The sequence below is a fragment of the Polyodon spathula genome, chromosome 2, assembly GCF_017654505.1.
Source record: "Polyodon spathula isolate WHYD16114869_AA chromosome 2, ASM1765450v1, whole genome shotgun sequence".
NCBI classification, from domain to species: domain Eukaryota; kingdom Metazoa; phylum Chordata; class Actinopteri; order Acipenseriformes; family Polyodontidae; genus Polyodon; species Polyodon spathula.
Window position 1 is genome coordinate 62,223,518 of NC_054535.1, and position 19,473 is coordinate 62,242,990.

At 40.5% G+C, this 19,473-nt stretch overlaps 1 protein-coding gene across 1 annotated transcript in view; it reads right to left on the reverse strand.

Moving 5' to 3' along the window:
- Positions 1–971: 971 nt before the first annotated feature.
- Positions 972–19,473, reverse strand: part of LOC121299003 (guanine nucleotide-binding protein subunit alpha-14) — a 66,491-nt gene continuing 47,989 nt past the window's right edge. The window contains exons 3-7 of the mRNA XM_041226432.1: positions 14,745–14,899; positions 6,854–6,982; positions 5,061–5,190; positions 4,203–4,356; positions 972–2,180 (exon numbers count right to left, since the gene is read on the reverse strand). Coding sequence (XP_041082366.1) covers positions 1,990–2,180; positions 4,203–4,356; positions 5,061–5,190; positions 6,854–6,982; positions 14,745–14,899 — 759 coding nt within the window. The 3' untranslated portion in view covers positions 972–1,989. The remainder of the gene's footprint in view (positions 2,181–4,202; positions 4,357–5,060; positions 5,191–6,853; positions 6,983–14,744; positions 14,900–19,473) is intronic.

Below are 19,473 nucleotides of genomic sequence, written 5' to 3' on the forward strand. Positions count from 1 at the left end.
AAGCTCAGCAATGTGCACCGTCGCAACAGGATTAGGTGGTGCCAACAACACCTTAAGTTGATTCGCCTTCAACGAAGCAAGGTCCTCCTCAGTGCAATCGAGATTCTGCATAGGCTGCCCTGATGAACATCAGTGAGTATGGCATAGACATGGTACGAGAGACCAGCTATTGGGGAGGTCCAAGTGTGATGGTCTCAGCAGGAATGTCTAGCTGCTACAGAACTCCGCTGGTAGTGATTAATGGCAACATGACTGCACAACGATATGTTGACCAAGGCTTCAGGCCTCAATTGGTGCCCTTCTTGCAAGCCCATCCTAATATGACAACATTCCAGCAAAACAACACATCTCCACATGTTGCTTGTGTCACGACAGCTTTCTTGCAGAATGCGAAAGAGTCATGCCATGGATGCCTTACTCCCTATACCTGAGCCCAATTAAACATTTGTGGGATGAACTTGGGTGACATGTGGCTTCAAGGGCTCAGAAAGAACTGAACAGGAACTGAACTTATCAAGGCACTACAAGAGGAATGGGCCAGGATTCCACAAGACAACACCCAAAACCTGGTGCAAAGCATGCATCGCAGATGTAATGCTTGTATTGTTTCCAATAGTGGCCACACACGCTACTAGTCTGTGACTTTCAGAGTATCCCCTGTCCCGTAACTTCAGACAGTAAAATGTCAATCGTTGGTCAGCACAATAAAGTCACTGCACCTGCTCTGAGTTTGTCATTTTTTGATCACATCTAGTGCATTTTATCCAAATATGAGTGATACGCTTCTTTTGATGCTCAAATGTAAGTGATAAGTTTATATATATATATATATATATATATATATATATATATATATATATATATATATATATATATATAAACTTGAGATGTTCATGTTTGTTTTCGATTATAATATTCATGTCAGTATATTTAAAATACTATTATACAATAAACATTTCACAGGTAAAAATGTTTTGTTTATACAAAGGATTTGTAAAACAGTGTTTTGTATACCTAGCTATGTCTTTTGAATTAATAAGGCATGTACATTTTATTTTTTGTAAATGCTAAACTGCATCAAAGTACAATTTACCAATAAACAGTTAATTTGGCCCTTAAAATGTGTGTATATGTACAGAGAGAGAGAGAGAGAGAGAGAGAGAGAGTGAGTAGATATTTAGATATCATATAGAGATAAAACAGCAATGTACTTCTGTGCAATTCTGTTGTCACACTAACAAAGTATCATATTCACATTCTCTTAATTTACTTACTATTCTTTGTTACTTAAATGTTACATATTGGCACAATGTGTACAAAAATAGAAACTTTTCAGCTTTATTTTGTGTATATTTTTGACAGTTTTTGTTGTTCATAGAGATACAAAATTGTTAAACGTATTTATCCAGTATTAGCAAGTGTCACTATTTAAAATAAATACATAAACCCATATAACCGTTTAAGGTAATTCACCCATGAAAGACAATTCCCCCCAAAAATTACAATTCTACCCATAATCCTTGTGAAAACAGTAAAGTGGCATATTTTTGATATCCACTAAATACATTTAACTTTGCTGTTTAAAAGGCACTTTGGTTTACTGTTTACTGTATTTGATTCCAGGTGGTTTCAAATAATACAATAAAAGGCTAGAAAGGCATTTTTGTTTGCATTTGAATCAGTACACTGTTATTTAAAATTCACTTTCCCTTAGAGATCACTTTAAAACTTCCCTACTTTGGTGAAAAATAGGGCTTAAAAAATTAACAAATCTCATAAACGTAAACTTAACAAACCCCTCACACAAGCCCTGATTTGATTGCTTCCCAGCAGTCTTCACATTTTTGGGGTAAATATAAGAACTCTGGTTACAATGCAAGAAAATATTGGAGAGGCCTAAATGAGAAATAGCATTAGTTGCATCAATTGCACTTATTCTATATTTACTTGACCAAGGCTTGCAGATGCTAAGCAGGCTGTTACCAGTGTTTACACCAGGTTGAACTCCTTGAGGTTCAGCTGGAGGATAGTGTCCTTGACAGCAGCAAAGACAAACCTGATGTTCTCTGTGTCTGTGGCACATGTAAAGTGAGAGTAAATGACTTTATCTTTATCTGGATTCATCTCCTGATACATTTTCAAAATGAAGTCTCTGGCAGCCTTTGGGTCCTGTTTGGGTCCTAACAAATCACAAAAAGAAGATGGTGAGACATAGCTGACAGACATGCCTTGGAAGCAACCCATGCTCCTTGTACTGTATCCACGGGTAATGTGGGCTTACTGTCTACTTCTATGTGTGTTATCCCTCAGTAATTTTAACATATTAGCAATGCATAACAGAAAATAAACCAGATTTTACTTTAGGTACTGTCAGTCATAGCAGTTACAGTAATTCAATTATCGCATTTTATACCCCGTTTTGTTTTGATCAGAGTAAAATACTGTGATTTACGAAATCAACAATGTCCAGAAAGGAAATTGCCCTCACAGGTTCATTATATTTGCAATTGTATGAAACTATTCTGTGTAGTTTTTGGAAAGCATATATATTTATTCACTTCAGTCACTATTTTGGACATGGCAGACTGTCTTATACCAGAGTTCTGGATCTATGATATGGAGGATATTTTATGCCAAAATCATAAATCAGTGAATAAATAAATGTTGACATAAATAGAAGGACATGTATGTATTTCTTTCTTTCTTTCTTTCTTTCTTTCTTTATAATTTTGGACTTTGAAATCCCCCCATAGAATCTTAGTGTAGTGGTTATCGTCAGTGCCACAGGAACGGTTAAGCTGGAAGCCTAACAATAGACATTTATCATAGTAAGTATAACTCCTTTAAATGTACTAAATACATTTAAGAAATTATCTTTCATGCTACATACTTTCTTATATACAGTCACAGGCAAAGGTATTGACACCCTGCACTTAATATAAGATAATGCAAGAAAACATGTTAAACACATGCATTTCGTGAACATTAGTCACAAATTAATATGACAAAGACCAAAATACATAATTTCTGGTAGTTTAGCAAGCAATCTCTATTTAAAAAAATCACTTAAGAAATTTCAAATATTTGACATGACAAAAGTATTGGCACCTTTACATTTAGTCTGTTAAAATTTAACAGAACTAATTAAAAATATATATATATTCATTGACTAAAAACAATCACACAGTAACTAAGCTGCATTAAAAAGACAATAGCCAGACAAAGTGGTAATTATTTCCAATTTAACATCTGTTAAAGAAGAACATTTTGGCAACACAGCAGTTGATAATCAAGACTGGATTCACGTTTGAGAAAAAGCACTCGTAGCAAACCATAACAGGATATGGCTACAGAACAGCGTCAAAGAAATGTGGAATACCAAAATCCATAGCCATAATCAAGACGTACCACAGAACAAAAAAAGTCCAAGATTATGTAACGTCTGCTCTTTGACAATTTTAGTATTTGTAATATACTTTTAATAATCATTTAATTGACTATCTTTTGCTGATAACTGAATTAGTTCAATACATGTAATGGTTGCTAGGAATGGGTGAAAGTGCTATGCAATAAGTCTCATTTCCATTCTTGTGTGTGTGTCTCTCTCTCTCTCTCTCTAATAATATATATATGTTTATCTTCCAACACAACACTGACCAAAGCATACTTCAACTGTGGAATTCTTGAAGAAAGTGAAGATAAAAGCTCTGGAATGGTCTTTGCAATCACCAGATCTCAGACAGCATGGCCCCGGATTTCACCAACAAGATGTAACATACTGGTTAAGAATGATCACAAACATCTGAAAGCCGTAATAAAAGCAAAAGGAGAACAAACAAAATACTAAAGCTGTGTTGCCAATACATTTTACATGAAAGAATACTGTAAATAAAATAAGTGAGTTTGTTTATTCTGATAAACATTATTTGTTGAATGACTAGAAATTGTGTATTTTGCTATTTTTTATATTTAAAGTGGTCTATTATTTTGAATTATGGTATAATAAGCATAGGGTGCCAATACTTTTGCCTGCAGCTGTACATACTGTATCACATACAGGTTTTCTTGTTTTCAGTGACTACTTCAAATAGAGCTTTTACAGTTCAGTGAAGACAAGAGAATCATGCATTTTACAATCAGTATTTTTATGCTGCAATAGCTTGTAAGGGACTAAGCAATACAAAAACAAGGACTAGACTCACCATCAAATTCAGGAAAGTAGTCAACTACATGAGAATATACTATCTTCTCTTCTAGAATGTCCTTTTTGTTCAAGAAAAGAATGACAGATGAATTCTGAAACCAGGGGTATGTGATGATCGTTTTAAATAGGGCTTTGCTCTCTTCCATTCGATTCTAGGAACAAAAGAAAACACGTTCCAGTGACTTGTTGTGAAAGAATATATAATATATATATCTATTATATATATATATATATATATATATATATATATATAAATATATATTTTATAAAAACAGCCAATTTGCCTTCTTAATCAAACACTAATTGCCAAAGGAAGTTGTTTCTTTTTACCCTCATATCTTGATTGAGTTAACAAACGACGTGCATTGATCTCGCCTGATTCTATTTGAACCTTCATTTCGTTCTGGCTCAATTCAGCTTATTAATTTCCACTGCGTTAGTTTCTAGTAGTGCGTTGCTAATTTAAACAATCTGGTATTCAGTTAAGGCTTAACAACTACTAATTAAGGTTTAAAGGGAGGGAGAGATGGAAAATAAAAACTGAAAACTAGAAGCCCTAAGTATATGGTGTCCTATCCTGTCCAGTCATGGACAAACATTTTGACATTTAATGAATTTATGAAAGGGTGGTATTTATAAATAATCTTCTGATATGGCAGATATAAAATAGCCCAACACAAAAAGGGCTTACCTGCATCCATGAATCATAATGAACTAACTAAAATTATTGACTGATATGTGCTTTAACATGGAAATTGTTGAATTTGCAGCAGAAAATATTACATTCTTACCCTCTTTACTGATTGGTAGCTTTTCTTTCTTTAAAAGAGGGGGTAGCATAGTTTAAAAAACTCACCTCATTGTCACACTCAGCAAGGACCTGGTCATATTCACTTAGTGCAACGAGAAAAATGATGGAGGTAACGTTCTCAAAACAGTGAATCCACTTCCTTCTTTCAGATCGCTGACCTCCTACATCTACCATTCTGCAACAGACAAAACCCAGAAAAAGCTGTCATGAATGTAATGTATTAGATATGTTTGAAAGTGCTAAATGAACTCTGAATAGTACCATAAAACTTTGAATACTCGCAGGTTCTCTAATAAGTGCCAAGGCTTCTGGGAAATTATTATTTTTAATAATAATATAATGCACGTCATACTGAATGTTCTAGCCAATACACACACATGGCTGTACAGCGAGCTTGCCAATGAGGAGATGAGGAGACCCTGAGGCTCAGGATGAATGATAACAAAACTGAATTTAATTTATTTTAAAAGGTACACGTAATGCTTACAGGTTTTTTTTGAGACATTATTCGTTTTAAAACCAGTTGTGAAGCTTTTTTGAGCATGCTGAAAGTAAGTAAAATACAAACTTGTTTTCTGATATTAACAGGGTTGCCCTTCAGTGTATTTTTTTTTTTTTTTGTATTTCATGCATTTGAGTCTTTCAATGAATGCTCATATTTTGCTCATTTTCTAGCGTTCTTACTTATCAATGTACATGTTATAAAAACAAGTTAGACACTTTATGCTTTGATTTTGTGATAAAACTGGTACTTGTATTGATTTTATTAATCTTTAAACAGTTTGAAGCATTTGTTAGTGTGTTGTGGGCCAACAGTATGAAATTATTTTTCATATTAACAAAGTATTTCATGCGGTTGTTTTGCAATGAAGATTCGTTGCTGGTTAATCTTTCATCGGTTGTCCATGCTTACCAATGTACACGTTTTGAGGGTGAACAATAAATATAATATGTCTTAATAAAGATGATACTTATTGCTTTTGTTCATTTTAAAACCATGTTTGTTTTTTTTTTTTTTATTACCTTACCTTAATACAGGCTTGTGTTCTGATATTTACAGGGCTGTGTTTAGTGGATTTTACAGTTTTTATTATGATTACAATTCAAACTGTTATTACCCACTGACACAACCTTTAATGACATTGCTGGAATGTTCTAATTTACTTGTCATTTCTATAAGGTTGTTTGCAGGCAGTTTTTTCATGATTGCATCTGAAGTATTTGCAGATGTTAGTGATCTTACATAATAAACGCCGAAGCTCAATAGTTGCTCGTCTCCAATAGGTGTCAGGGCGACTGGCAAATATTGTAAATAAACATTTGGGCGTTTATTTAAAGTCTTACGGTATACAGGGCCTAAATGCGGCCTGGATTACACTGATTCTACATCACAACATGTTTAACTTATCCTGCATGACTATGTGACCATTACTCAATGGTTACCACGTATCATTGCTTTTGAGGAAGTCAATGCTCTAATAGTCATAACTTTTGAGATGGTTGCATTTGAAAAATAAGATGCACAGTTCCGTAAACAGCAGCATTTGACAACTTCCATCCCTCTATCAAAGTCTGTTAGATTTGTGCCCTTGTTACTGAAACTGAACTCTAACAGTCCTATGGGAGACAGCAATAGGAGTCTGCTACTTCTGTATATCTTTGCACTATACATTTTGCTATTGTGGTTTGTCTGTATTCAATATGCTCGATCAAGACAATATTTTCTGCAAAGTAAAAAAATAATAATAATAATAATTGCCATAAAATTGGTCTTGTTTCATAATAAAACAAAATACATTGTTATGACTGGTTATACTTTGAAGGACTATCAAGAATACCTGAAGATGACGTTTTCTAGGTCAAAAGGATACTCAATGATTCCAGTTGTGGGCACTCTGACTCGAAGGACATCTTGCTGGGTTGGTATGTATGATGGGACTGAAATGCGTTCTAAGCCATCAAGGTAACTACGATAAAATTGCATAGACACGTTTATTAACCACTTCAAACCACTCCTGATTAACCAGCAAAATACAACAATAATCAACATGTACTGAGAAACTAAATGATGTATTCTGGTATCTGCAGCAATTGCTTTATACAGACAACAACAGCAGAGAAAAATGGCTGCATGACCTACTGTACTTCAGATTTCCACAAAATGCATAAGAACGTTAAGTTATTATCATAACCCTGGTTCCCTGAAATAAAAATGTAACCATTACCAAAGGGATAAGACCTGAATCCTGAAAATTGTATAGCAAAGCTGCTCTTTGATTCTGTGACGCGGTTGTGGCCCTACCCCCGAGGGCACAAAAGGACTGCGCTCACAGACCTCTGTGCCATTTTTCCTTCAAGCCTGCTGCAATCATGGATGCTTCGACCTCAACGGTAAACGCTTATGTTTCTTTTTCAGGCAACCTGGGTTATGATAAAAACCTCATGTTCCCTTCCAAGTACAAAATGTAACCATTACCGAATGGGTGAGTGTACCAAAGCCATTGCAAAGGCAAGATTGCGGAACGACCGGAATGCTACAAAGCTAAGCCAAAAGCTGCCTTGTGTGTTACCATTCGGAACCCCAGTAACAAGTAGATAGGGTGAAATTTGAAGGAGTTTCCCCTCTATGCTTATGTTATAAGGGTCGACTGGGAAGATGCCCTTAAGACAAACCAGGGTTTTGAGGATCCGGGACATTTAGCCTGTAGAACCTAATAAAGGTATGGGGAGTAGCCCACACCGCGCATTGTGTCCTCAACAGATGCAACCTGGAATAAAGCCCATGAAGGCCCCTGTTTGAATGGGCCATGTGCTTTTCTGGAGAGGGCAAGTTGGCCAGTTCATAGGCAGTCTTGACCGTATCTGTTATCCACTTGGACAGCCAATGCTTAGTCAGGGCTTGACCATGGCCTAATAACAGACAAAAAACTGTTCAGACAGCCTCCAACTTTTTTGTCCTGTTAACATAATACACCAGTGCCCGGACTGGGCAGAGCGCATGGAGCTGTCACTCCCTGTCAGACTGAAAAGGATGTGGATGGAAAGCCTCCAACTCCACAGACTGGTTGACATGGAAAGCTGAGATAGTCTTCAGCAAGAAGGCACGATTGGTGCAGAGCGTGACCTTTGTCCTGCTCTACAGAAAGCGTGCATCTCACACACTCGCTTCGCAGAGGTGATAACCAGCAAGAAGCCACTTTAAAAGATAGCAATTTCATCTCAGCTAAATGCAGGGGTTCAAACTGAGGCTTCAGGAGTGCATTGCGCACCTTGCTTAGCCTCCAGTGAGGAACAATGTCCTTCATAGGCAGAAGAAGCCGCCAAATCCCTCTCAAAATCGCCCTGCCAGGAAGTGAGCTCCTGGGGAGACAAAGTCAATCTTGACATGGCAAGCAGACTGCCTGGTGGTTGCGGACCAGCACATATCTCACTTGAACCTCTTGCAAACATTTTTGTAAGGCCTGGTAAACTACCTGCAGCTCTAAAAACATAAATGAGGCCTTTTGGCTTTGGCCATTTCACACATTGCACCAGCCCAGTCTGGACATGTCTGTGCTGATTACCTCCCTTCTGGTGCCACTGCCCAGCACTATGCCTAGGCATAGTTGGGCCGGCTGTTTCAAAAGAAAGTGCCCTTAGACAGACTCTGTCAACAGGGTCGCGGTTCACCGTGGGCTGGAAGGCCTAAAAAAGGGTGCATATGCAGGAGACCCAAAAGATGAGTCTGGGAAGCTGCTGTTATCAGACCCAGAAGTTTCTGGGACGTCATACCATTAGTGCTTTGTTGACCTGAAAGTGCTCCAAACAGGTGGCTATTCTCTGTGCTCTGGCACTTCACACGATTCAACATAAAGTCCAATCATTGAAGGTGACAATTTCCCTGTGGGCCTCTACCTGAGCTGGAAGACCAGTTGTATAGCTAGTTGAGTACTCTGACTTTGGGGGGGATATGGGAGAGGCGGTAGGGTCCTCGTCAAAAACTGATTGCCTTGTTTCCATTACTGTAGGCCAGGGCACTTGCAAGGTTCCAGTAGCCTTTTTTTTGTGCTATGAAAGCTTTACCATTGGAGACGTGCTGTCTGACTCCACTTCCTTAGATGGGAAGGCCAGTTCCTGTTCGCCTATCTCCTCAGAGGCAGCGATGAACAGTATGTCCTCCTTGGCCAATTTGTCCTTGTAGCCCTGTGGGGCCTCAATTGCTCCAAGTCTGCAGGTCGTCTGGGACGGCGACTCTTCTTCCACTTCCATGGGAGAGGGGAAGGAGAAGCAGAGCTTAAGGAGAATGAGGAAGACCGTGAAGCCGGTTTCCTGCCTGGGCTACATCCCGGGTGTGTCGGCCGCTCTCCCGTGGCGCAGAGCCATGGGGCGAGGACGAAGCAACCTCTCCATGAGAGGGTGATAGGGGAGAATACGGAGCAGCAGTAAGGGACACAGAGCGTTTCTTAGAGCTGCAGGATAACCTCTTCTGAAGCGTGTGCTTGGAGAAAGGGGCACAAAATTTGCAGAAGTTGCAGTTAACCAATGCCTCCTTGGCATGCTCTAGCCATAGGCAAAGCGCACCTGTTGTGCTTGTCCTCCATAGGCATGTCTCAAAGGGATAGAACCCGGGCATGATGAAAGGAACAAGCAATGCAATGTATAGTGTTGTACAGCTGTTGCCTCACTCTGCTTGTATGTGTTGACCGGGCGGTTCGGTACCAGTTCAGTGATTTTAGCACTGGTTCGGTACAGGGACAGTACCCAGTCAAAACCAGGTCAGTACCAATCAGTGGCTTTAGCACTGGGTTGGTGCCAGTTCAGAATCAGGTCGGTATCAGGTCGGGTCGGCACCGGTTCGGTAACTTTAGCACCAGTAACCTAGGTCAGTAACCTCGGCCCCGTTTTGGTACTTGTACGGAACCACATTAGGATCAAAAGCGTCCATCTGATTGCAGTTACCATAGGTGGCAATGTACAAGCAATGTAAAGTAAAGACACTGGCAACACCACTCGGTAGGTGGACTAAAATGGACTAAATGCCTTTGCAATGGTGATACTAAAAGCTGGCAGCAAAACAGCATCAAGATACTGTGGAAGAGATTGCAAACAAGAACAACCGAAGCAAGTATTTCGGTCCTGCGCAGAGCTGCTGAGCCCAGCAGCTGCTCTTACTGCACGTGTGCTGAACACCACGCTGCAGACAGGCCTGTAAAACAGAAAAAACACAAAGAGAAAAGACTTTCTCAACAAAAAACAGTAATTAAACAATTACATAAATAATATAAAATGTCTCAAAGCAAAAATGAGAAATAAAATAAGCTCCAGCCGGGGATATGCAGCTTGGGGGAGAGCACATAGTCAGACGGTTTATGTTGCTGGATCCCTAGGAAGGAGCAACTCGAGTTGCTGGCTTCACGCGGGGCACAAGGCTGCAACGGGACGAAACTAGCAACAGGCTATAGTGCATACAAATTTGCGTAAATAGAAAAAATATTACAGCGATTGGTTTAATGAAATATATACAGATATAAGCAGCAATTGTACTTATCTGAACAAGACTGTCCGTCAGGTCAATCTTGAAAGGAAAAATGGTGCTGACATAAGTGAGCGCAGTCCTTTTGTGCCCTCTGGCACAGGGCCACGACAGTATCACAGGCTCAAACAGCAGCTTTGGTATACAACTTTCATGATTCCGGTCTTTAGGAGGTAAACACCCATTCGGTAGTGGTTACAATTCGTACTTGAAAGGAAACTAAGTTCCTAACAGCGCATTTGTAAAAACTCAGAATAGCCCTTTTTTTTTTAATAGCTGTCATGAACTATTTCCGTTTTTCCAAAGCAAAGTTTGTAACTATACAGTTAAAGTGTTTACACTTCTATTACAGTTGGTACCTACTACATTTGAGTGCAAATTGATACTGGTAAAATGTTCTTGTCTGCTATGAATATTCGAACTGTGTCACTGTTTGAGCCAGTGCGGATTACATAGCAAACTGCTGCATACTGTGTAGTGAAGAGTAGTAGTAAGCTTGTAGAACCATGCTCCCTTTCAATTTGAAAATAACCATCAAAGATGGGATACTGCCCCCAGGCAATAGGATTTAGGTGAGCTTATGTCAAAGCTGCCAATAGGCTGGTGCATGCACTGACGTCTAAGCCCGCCCTCTTGTCGGCTTAGAATACCCAGTGCATGCAGCATCACATTCTCCTTTGCTTTCAGCCAGGTAGGTATACGCACGTAAGCATTTTTCTCTCTGAGAATCACTTACACCCTTGTATTACACTGTTGTACTCGTTTTAGCTTTAAGCTTGGGAAGCTGACTATTGCCCCTTCCCTGAGTTGATTCAGTGTTAGCTTGCTGAGTGATTAAAACTATATTGTTCTTTCACTTTTCAACGCTTGCTCTTCTAGCGTTTCTATCCGAAGTGTTGGCCTGTTGTCATGCTCACCAGACCTCTCAGGACTGGCCACAGGTCAAAAAGCCCTGAGACATCCAGGCAGCCTCCAAGACACCCCTACACTCCTCCACAGCTCCAATTATGGCAACTATGTACCGACAACATCTGAGTACACAAAACCGTAGTTATCAGTTACAGCCTTCAGTTCTGGTTAACACCCCCCCCCTTCCTTTCGGGGAGTGGTGGTGACCACAGTGAAGGACTTCGACCAGTCTTCAACCCTGGGTATGGAAATTCAAGCCTTGCTGAGCAAGCACGCTATCCAGCCAGTAGAACCTGCTTTGATCGAGCAAGAGTTTTACTCAAAGTACTTCCTGGTGCCCAAGAAGGACGGCGGGTTCCGCCCTATCTTGGAGCTGAGGCTACTGAACAAATACCTTCAGGTGTTACAGTTCAGGATGCTCATGCACCTACACATCATCCAGTCTGTCCGGCACGGCGACTGGTTTACCACCGTGGACTTGAAGGATGCGTACTTTCATGTCCCCATCTGTCCCGGTCACAGGAAGTACCTGCATTTCGCCTTTCAGGGCAAGGCATACGAGTTTCGGCCTGTCACTCGCTCCTCGAACCTTTTCGAAGTGTAAGGACGCCATTCTGGCCCCTTTGCGAGTGCAGGGCATCTGACTGCTGAACTATCTGGATGACTGGCTCGTCTGTGTGCAGTCAAGGGAGCAGTTGGTGGAGCACATAGTGTGGGTCACAGACCACATCCAGAGACTGGGTCTGAAGGTGAACTCAGACAAAAGTCGTCTCATGTCGAGCCAAAAGACCGTTTCTGGGTCTGCATCTGGACTCATTGTCCATGGAAGCAACCTTATCGTCGCAAAGAGTTGCCTCAATAGAGCAGTGTCTCTCCCTTTTCAAGTTGAGAAGAACAGTGAGCATGACGTTATGCCAGCACATACTACAGTTGATGGCTGCCGCCTCTCAAGCCCTCCCATTGGGCTTACTACACCAGAGACCTCTTCAGGCCTGGTTCAATGCCTTCCAGCTGCATCCGCAGCGAGACAAACACTGTCAGTCAGAGATTTCCCAAACGTGCTGGACAACCCTGCGTTGGTGGAAGGTTCCATCCCATATTCACCAGCATGCGCTTGGGTCCCATCATCCACAGGGAAGTGATCACCACAGACGCCTCCAACGAAGGTTGGGGAGCGGTCTGGAATGGGAGAGGGACCCGCGGAGTGTGGGCAGGCACTTGGAGCTCACAGCAGTGGACAATCAAGCAGTGGATTTCCTCTCCAGAGGAAGTCCCCTTGCGGGCAAATGGCGCCTTCACCCTCAAGCATTTGGGAATGGTTCGGCAGAGCGCAGGTGGATCTCTTTGCGTCGCGAGCATCCACACACTGCCCGCTGTGGTTCTCGGTGAAGGACCTTGACAGCCCCCTAGGAGTCATCGCACTGGCCCACGAGTGGCCGCCAAGGCTCCAGTATGCCTTTCCTCCGATACCAATGCTCCCCGTCTTCTTGGAGGTCAGGGTAGAGTGAGCGACATTGATTCTGGTTGCCCCTCGGAGGCCTCAGAGAATATGGTTTTTGAACCTGGTGCAGCTCTTGCATGGTCGCCCGAGGGAAGTCCCTCTGCGAGCGGACCTCTTATCCCAAGCCTAGGGAAGGCTGTGGCATCTGAGTCCTGAGTCGATGCAGCTATGGGTTTGGTACCCTGAACGGGAACACCTGTCCACCTTAGGACTGTCGACAACAGTTATTTCGACCATTCAGAGTGCCGCCATATCAGCTTGCCATGTATGTTTTGACGGGTTGTCACCAGGATGCAATTTATTGGAATCTCATTTCCTGAGGGGCGCAAGGCATTTGCGACCTCCGAAACGGACCAGCTTACCATCGTGGAGCCTTGATGTGGTGCTGGAAGTCCTTACAAAGACCCCATTTGAGCCTCTCAACAATGTGGAGTTGAAGCTCCTATGTAAAAAACGCATTTTAACTAGCTGTGGTTTCAGCTAAGAGGTTGAGTTAGTTACACGCACTATCAGTGCATCCCTCTTGTACTTGCTTTGCAGGAGATGGGTCTAGGGTCTGCATGCGTCCTAATCCGGCTTTCTTGCCGAAGGTTATATCCCCGGCCCATGTGAACCAGTCGGTGGAGTTGATGGCGTTCCATCCTTCCTCTTTCTCTTCCCAAGAGGAAGAATGGTTACACACGCTCTGCCCATGTGGGCATTACGGTGTTATATTGATCGTACACGAGGCGTGAGGCAGACACAGCAGTTATTTGTGTGTCATGGTTCTAAGACCTTATCAAAGGAGTTATCAAAGCAACATCTTTCCCATTGGATAGTGGATGCTATTAAGTTAGCATATGAATTTGCAGACCTTCTGCCGCCAGGGCCGTTGAAGGCACATTCCACTTGGGGAATGGCGACTTCCTGGGCCCTATTCAGAGGTGTGCCTGTGTCTGAGATTTGTGCTGCAGCCAGTTGGGCTACACAGCATACATTTACAAGGTTTTACAGATTGAATGTGCTGGGTTCCTCTGCTCCATCATTTGGAGCATCTGTGTGACAATTCCTCCTTCGGACAGATGTCTTTTTGAGCATAGCTGAGCCGCTGCTCTGCACATGCGTAGATGGACGCCTATGCAGTTGCGTTATGATGTAAGACTGTTCTGCTGCCGCGCTTTCTCCCTCGCGACTGCTTGGGTACACTGTTCCCATCCTTGATGGTTATTTTCATATTGAAAGGAAACGATAGGTTGCGGATGCAACCCCGGTTCAGTGAAAGAGAAAATAACCATCAAGTCGCGAGGTCGCTTCGGAAGTCTTCGCGGAGTGAAGCAAAGGAGAATGTGATGTTGCGTGCACTGGGTATTCTAAGCTGACAAGGGGGCGGGCTTAGACGTCAATGCATGCACCAGCTTATCAGCAGCTTTGACACAAGCTGAGCTAAATCCTACCGCCTGGGGGCAATATCCCATCCTTGATGGTTATTTTCTCTTTCAGGAACCCGGGTTGCATCCGCAACCTATCATTATCTGTTTAATGTCAAGTAGTTTTCCAAGAACTACAGTATGCAGGATCATATATGGGATTTTAAATTGAGTTGTTTAATGGAAAGGAGTGAGCTGTTATGATTTATGAAGTACAGTAAGCAGACATTTGGATCTGCTGTTGTTTTGACTATTGACAGCTGATGTTTGGACTACTGGCTACTTGCTGTATGCAATAATTATTTTACTTATTTCTCACCAATTGCATTTTGTAAAAAAAGAAAAACAAAATATATAGTAAATAACAAGACCTCAATATATTAATAAAGCTATTTACTTACTATTTTGCAGAATCAGACAACTGATATTCTCGCCGTCTGTCATAACACTCCTGAATCCCAGGATCCTTCCATAAACTCTTGATTGCTTCTGATTGGTTTTTCTCTAATACGGTGACTTTGTCCACCTCAATGTCCTTAATCAAATCAGCATTTTCCTGAAGATAAAGAAGAGAAATATGGTGTTTATTTGGATACTGTTCTACATTTAAAAAAAAAAAAAACACAAATCATATCTGTAACATCTCAGTCTGTGTAGGAAGAGTGGGTAACACTTTAGTTTAGGGATTTGTTTAAAGTGGTTATAAACAATAGCAAAAAAAAACAAAAAAAAACAAAAGTGTATAATAACTAAAAAACATCGTAAAAGCAAAGCAGTCCCATATAAATGATGAGACACACTGTGACGAGGTGGCGTTAGCAAGGAGACTTAAGAGACCAGTTTAGCACTCATGCGCATTTATTTACACAATTCACAAAAACAACAAACATACACAAACCCACTGCACCGTTCCTTCACCATTACAATCCTCACTAACACCTGTGATCACCCTTTAAATACACCTGTAAAATACACTTCATCATGTGTTTTTGCAGGGAGGAATTCACCCTGATTTCACCCTGCCACCCAGACATATAAAGACAGACCGACTAGATCCGTTATAAGCAATTATAATCAATAGCAAAAGTGTATAATAATAGTCTTATTATTTCTAATCATATTAAATAATTGTTAGATTGTTTATAATTTATAAACTAAAGTGTTATATTTTCCCAAAAGTGTGGCTTTATTTGACATAACTGAAATTTGTAGCTTCATGCTACATATATGATTCCCTACTCATACAGGTTACGCAAGACAGGGGCGCCTCGTGACTAAAGGGCAGGCATAATTTGCAATGCAAATTATAGGGAGCATTGTGTTTTGTATGATAAAATGTGCTGTATTTCAAGCTGTCAACGCTGGGCTCCAGCTGTGCTGCACACTGATTAGACAGCTAATAGCTCATTAGCACTTACAAGCACCCTTCCACATGGCATGAGGTACCCAAAGATTTTGAACGCAATGCTAGAATGGTACACTGTAATTGTGGCTAAAAGGTTACACTCTTCTTTGTTGCCCAGGAGGACATTTGTGGCTAAGCAAGGCCAGGTTAACGGTTTTCTACAGCGCACATACTGTATGGCCTTGTTTCTGTTATCTTCTTGTCTTATGACCAAAGGCAAGTGACTTTTTGTTTCATGACTGGTATTTTTGAAAACTGCAACAGAGGAAAAGCTTGTCTCAAAGCAGAGTTTATTCTTTTAAAAAAGTATTTATTTCTCTGCTGGTGTAAACAGTCTGTGTTTTATATGATACACAACAGGCTCCTGCAGCATGTCTACCTGTAATGTAAAAGACAAAAACATATATAGATCACATCATTTTTCTTGCAGTATACCTTCTGTGTAACTAGCTATGATTGTTGAAACACCTAAAACCAAAAGTACAATAAACCAAACTGAATATATACAAAATCTTGAATTTTATAATGCAGTATCCAGGCACAAATTCAAGAAAAGACAGGCAGTCCTTAGTTGTTTAAAAAAAAAAAAAAAAGTAAAATACTGTAGATGTATGCCTAACAACCACGCATCAACATGCATATCATTTTACCATAAATCTGCAATTTGCAAATACTTCAATGTGATGCAGGTTGAAGCTTTACATACTATCACGGTAACCTGGAATGCAAAAGTCTTTCTGGGAAAAAAATCCATGCATTACTGTAGAGTTTATAAAGGTAGGTAGTAAAGTCCTCTTACATTATTGCGGTTGATGTGTTAAAAAAAAACAAGTTTGTGTAGTTTCAAGTCCTAATCCAAGGGACAGCTGTCACATCACCATTACAAATTCAAATTCAAGCAAACAACATGTGTTCCCATAACAATCACGTTCCAACATGTGTTTATCACCTTTTAAGTTGTACAATTGATACTTTTCAGTGCTCCACTCTAGGTGTGTCAGTATATAAACTTTAGTGAAAGAGCAATCCTTTAATTGCTTCTATTAGCCACACCCATTGCATCCATCAGTAATGTGTCTGTCGAATGTACTGAAGCACAAGGAAGTGAAGTGGCAAAAGAAATTCCATTCTGCAAGAAGCTTTTAGAAGGGTGCTAAAAGTTCATTTTCTTAAGATTGGTTTAACAGGTTTAAAGTACACAAAAAGGCAAATTCACAACATGATTTGTTTTAAAAAATAAAAAGGTGATTAAGGTTTTTATGCATGATGCATTACTATTATATACTGGTCAAAAGTTTTAGAACACCTCCATTTTCCAGTTTTTATTGAAATTTACGCAGTTTAATGTCTCAATGTACTCTGAAATTAAAGCATAGAACAAATAAACAATTGGAGATTGTTGGAAAACATGGATTGAGAATTGATTAGCAGTTTGCTACGCATGTGGACTGGCAGAGCTATACTGGTGTTTTTTTTCTGAAAAGAGACTAATATTGCAGATAACAGACTGTTTGGTTCAAATTGCATGTACTGCTAACCATTGATAGAGACGATGCGTCTACAAACTGCCCAACAATGACTGCAAGCTAACGAGATAACAATGCTGTGGACTAGAAGGGAACAGGCTCTAAAGACTTCACAGAGATCAAAAGAGATAATCCCACTGGCGTCAACGGGGGTCGCAAGGAGATAACAAAAGGCAGATGTATGGACCTTTTGTCTCCAGGAGTGTGAAGAATGCACTGAGTTCAGATGTTGTCACACTAGACTACACACACAGACACACACACATTAACACTCACACAATAAATTAAATTACCTTTGCAATTGGTTAAGTGTCAGAGAAAGGGGAGGTGGACCATCTATACAGAAGGGTATTTAATGTCATGCAAACATTGTAATGTTGAGTATTGTTTGTCCTGTACCTGGGACCAGACTCCCTGCATATTTCAATAAACCTGGCAACTGATTGAAGAAAAGGACTCTGTGCATTTTCTTGAATCTACTTACTCACCGTCTATTTTTTGTAAGTTACTTCAGAGATAAAAAAAGAAATCATGGAATCGTTTTGTTTAACAAAATTTAATCTAAATTTTTGACTCATCAAAGTAGCCGCCGAACACACTTGTGGCAATCTTTCTACAATGGAAATCAAATATTATTCGGAAAGTTCTTCCCAACACTGTTGCAGAAGTTCCCACAAATGTGTTGAACTTGTAGGTTGCTTTGCGTTCACCCTTCTGTCCAATTCATCCCAAACCAGCTCAATGGGGTATAAGTCTGGAGACTGTGCTGGCCATTCCATGATTTGAAGCCTACCGTCTTGTTCTTTTCTTCAAAGGTAGTTCTGACATAGCCTGGAGGTATGTTTTGGGTCATTATCTTGCTGTAGGATGAACCCCTGACCAACTAGGCGTATACCAGAGGGTATTGCATGGCGGTACAAAATGCTGTGGTAGCTGTTTTGGTTCAGGGTGCCACTCACTCTGTGCAAGTCGCCGACTCTGGATCCAGCAAAAGAGCCCCAGACCATCATGCTTCCTCCTCCGTGTTTGACAGTTAGTGTCACACACCGAGGAACCATTCTTTCGCCTACTCAACGGCGTACAAAAACCCTGCATGATGAACTGAAGATTTCAAATTTTGATTCATCGGTCCATAAGACCTTCTTCCAGTCTTCAGTAGTCCACTGGCGGTGATTCATGGATTCTTATTTTGCCATCTTAGCAATGACTTTCTTACTGCCACTCAACCTGTCAAACCTGCAGCTCGAAGTCTTCTCTTAACAGTTGAAACTGAGACTTGCTTACTTCGACCAGTGTTAAGCTGTGCTTGAAGCTGTTGTCCTGTGAGCTGCCTAACACGCAAGCTGTTGACTCTCAGAAACTTGTCTTCTGATTCTGTTGTGGCTTTGGGTCTGCCAGACCTCTTCCTGTCAGAGTTTCCTCCAGTTTCCAAGTAACTTTTGATGGTGTAGGAAACTGTACTCACTGACACCTTGGCTTTCTTTGCAATTTCTCTAAAGGAAAGACCTACACTTTTAAGGGTTATAATGGTCTGTCTGTCTTCCTTTGTTAATTGCCCTTTTCTCACCATTATGATAGCAATATACTACTTCCTGCAGTACAATATTGTTCAAATAATGCTTAAGAGGGTGTAGTAACACAGTCTGTTCCAACACTGCTTTTATACAGACAGAGGGTTTGTAAGTAATCAACAAAAGTTGGGACACCTGTAGGAATTGTTAGCATCAACTTTCAAGGCTTAATGTACTTCCACTGCTGCAGAACAGCTGTAAGTTGTTAACCCATTACTTGTTCCCTGAAAAAGGCCTTTTTGTATAACTCCGAAATGTACATTATTTTTCAGTTTTTGGTAACCTAAACTTTTTTTTTTAACCTCTGGCAGTTTACCGCTTACCTTTGTACCATTTCAGGTTATTCACTGGACTTGAACTGCTTAAATTTCAATAAAAACTGGAAAAATGGGTGTGTTCTAGAACTTTTGACTGGTATCTTATATACACAGGGTTTAATCACAATAAGACTACTTTTCCATAAAGACCAACTTATCCCTTGAGTGGACTTTATGACTACATATTTTAGTTTCACAGTGTAAAACGTGAACTAGCAGGTGCAAAGTATTCATAGCATGATGAGGAATTGGTGCTACATGAGTAATGACTAATGAATCTTGTACATGTTGTAAAAATCTGTTTTTTGCCA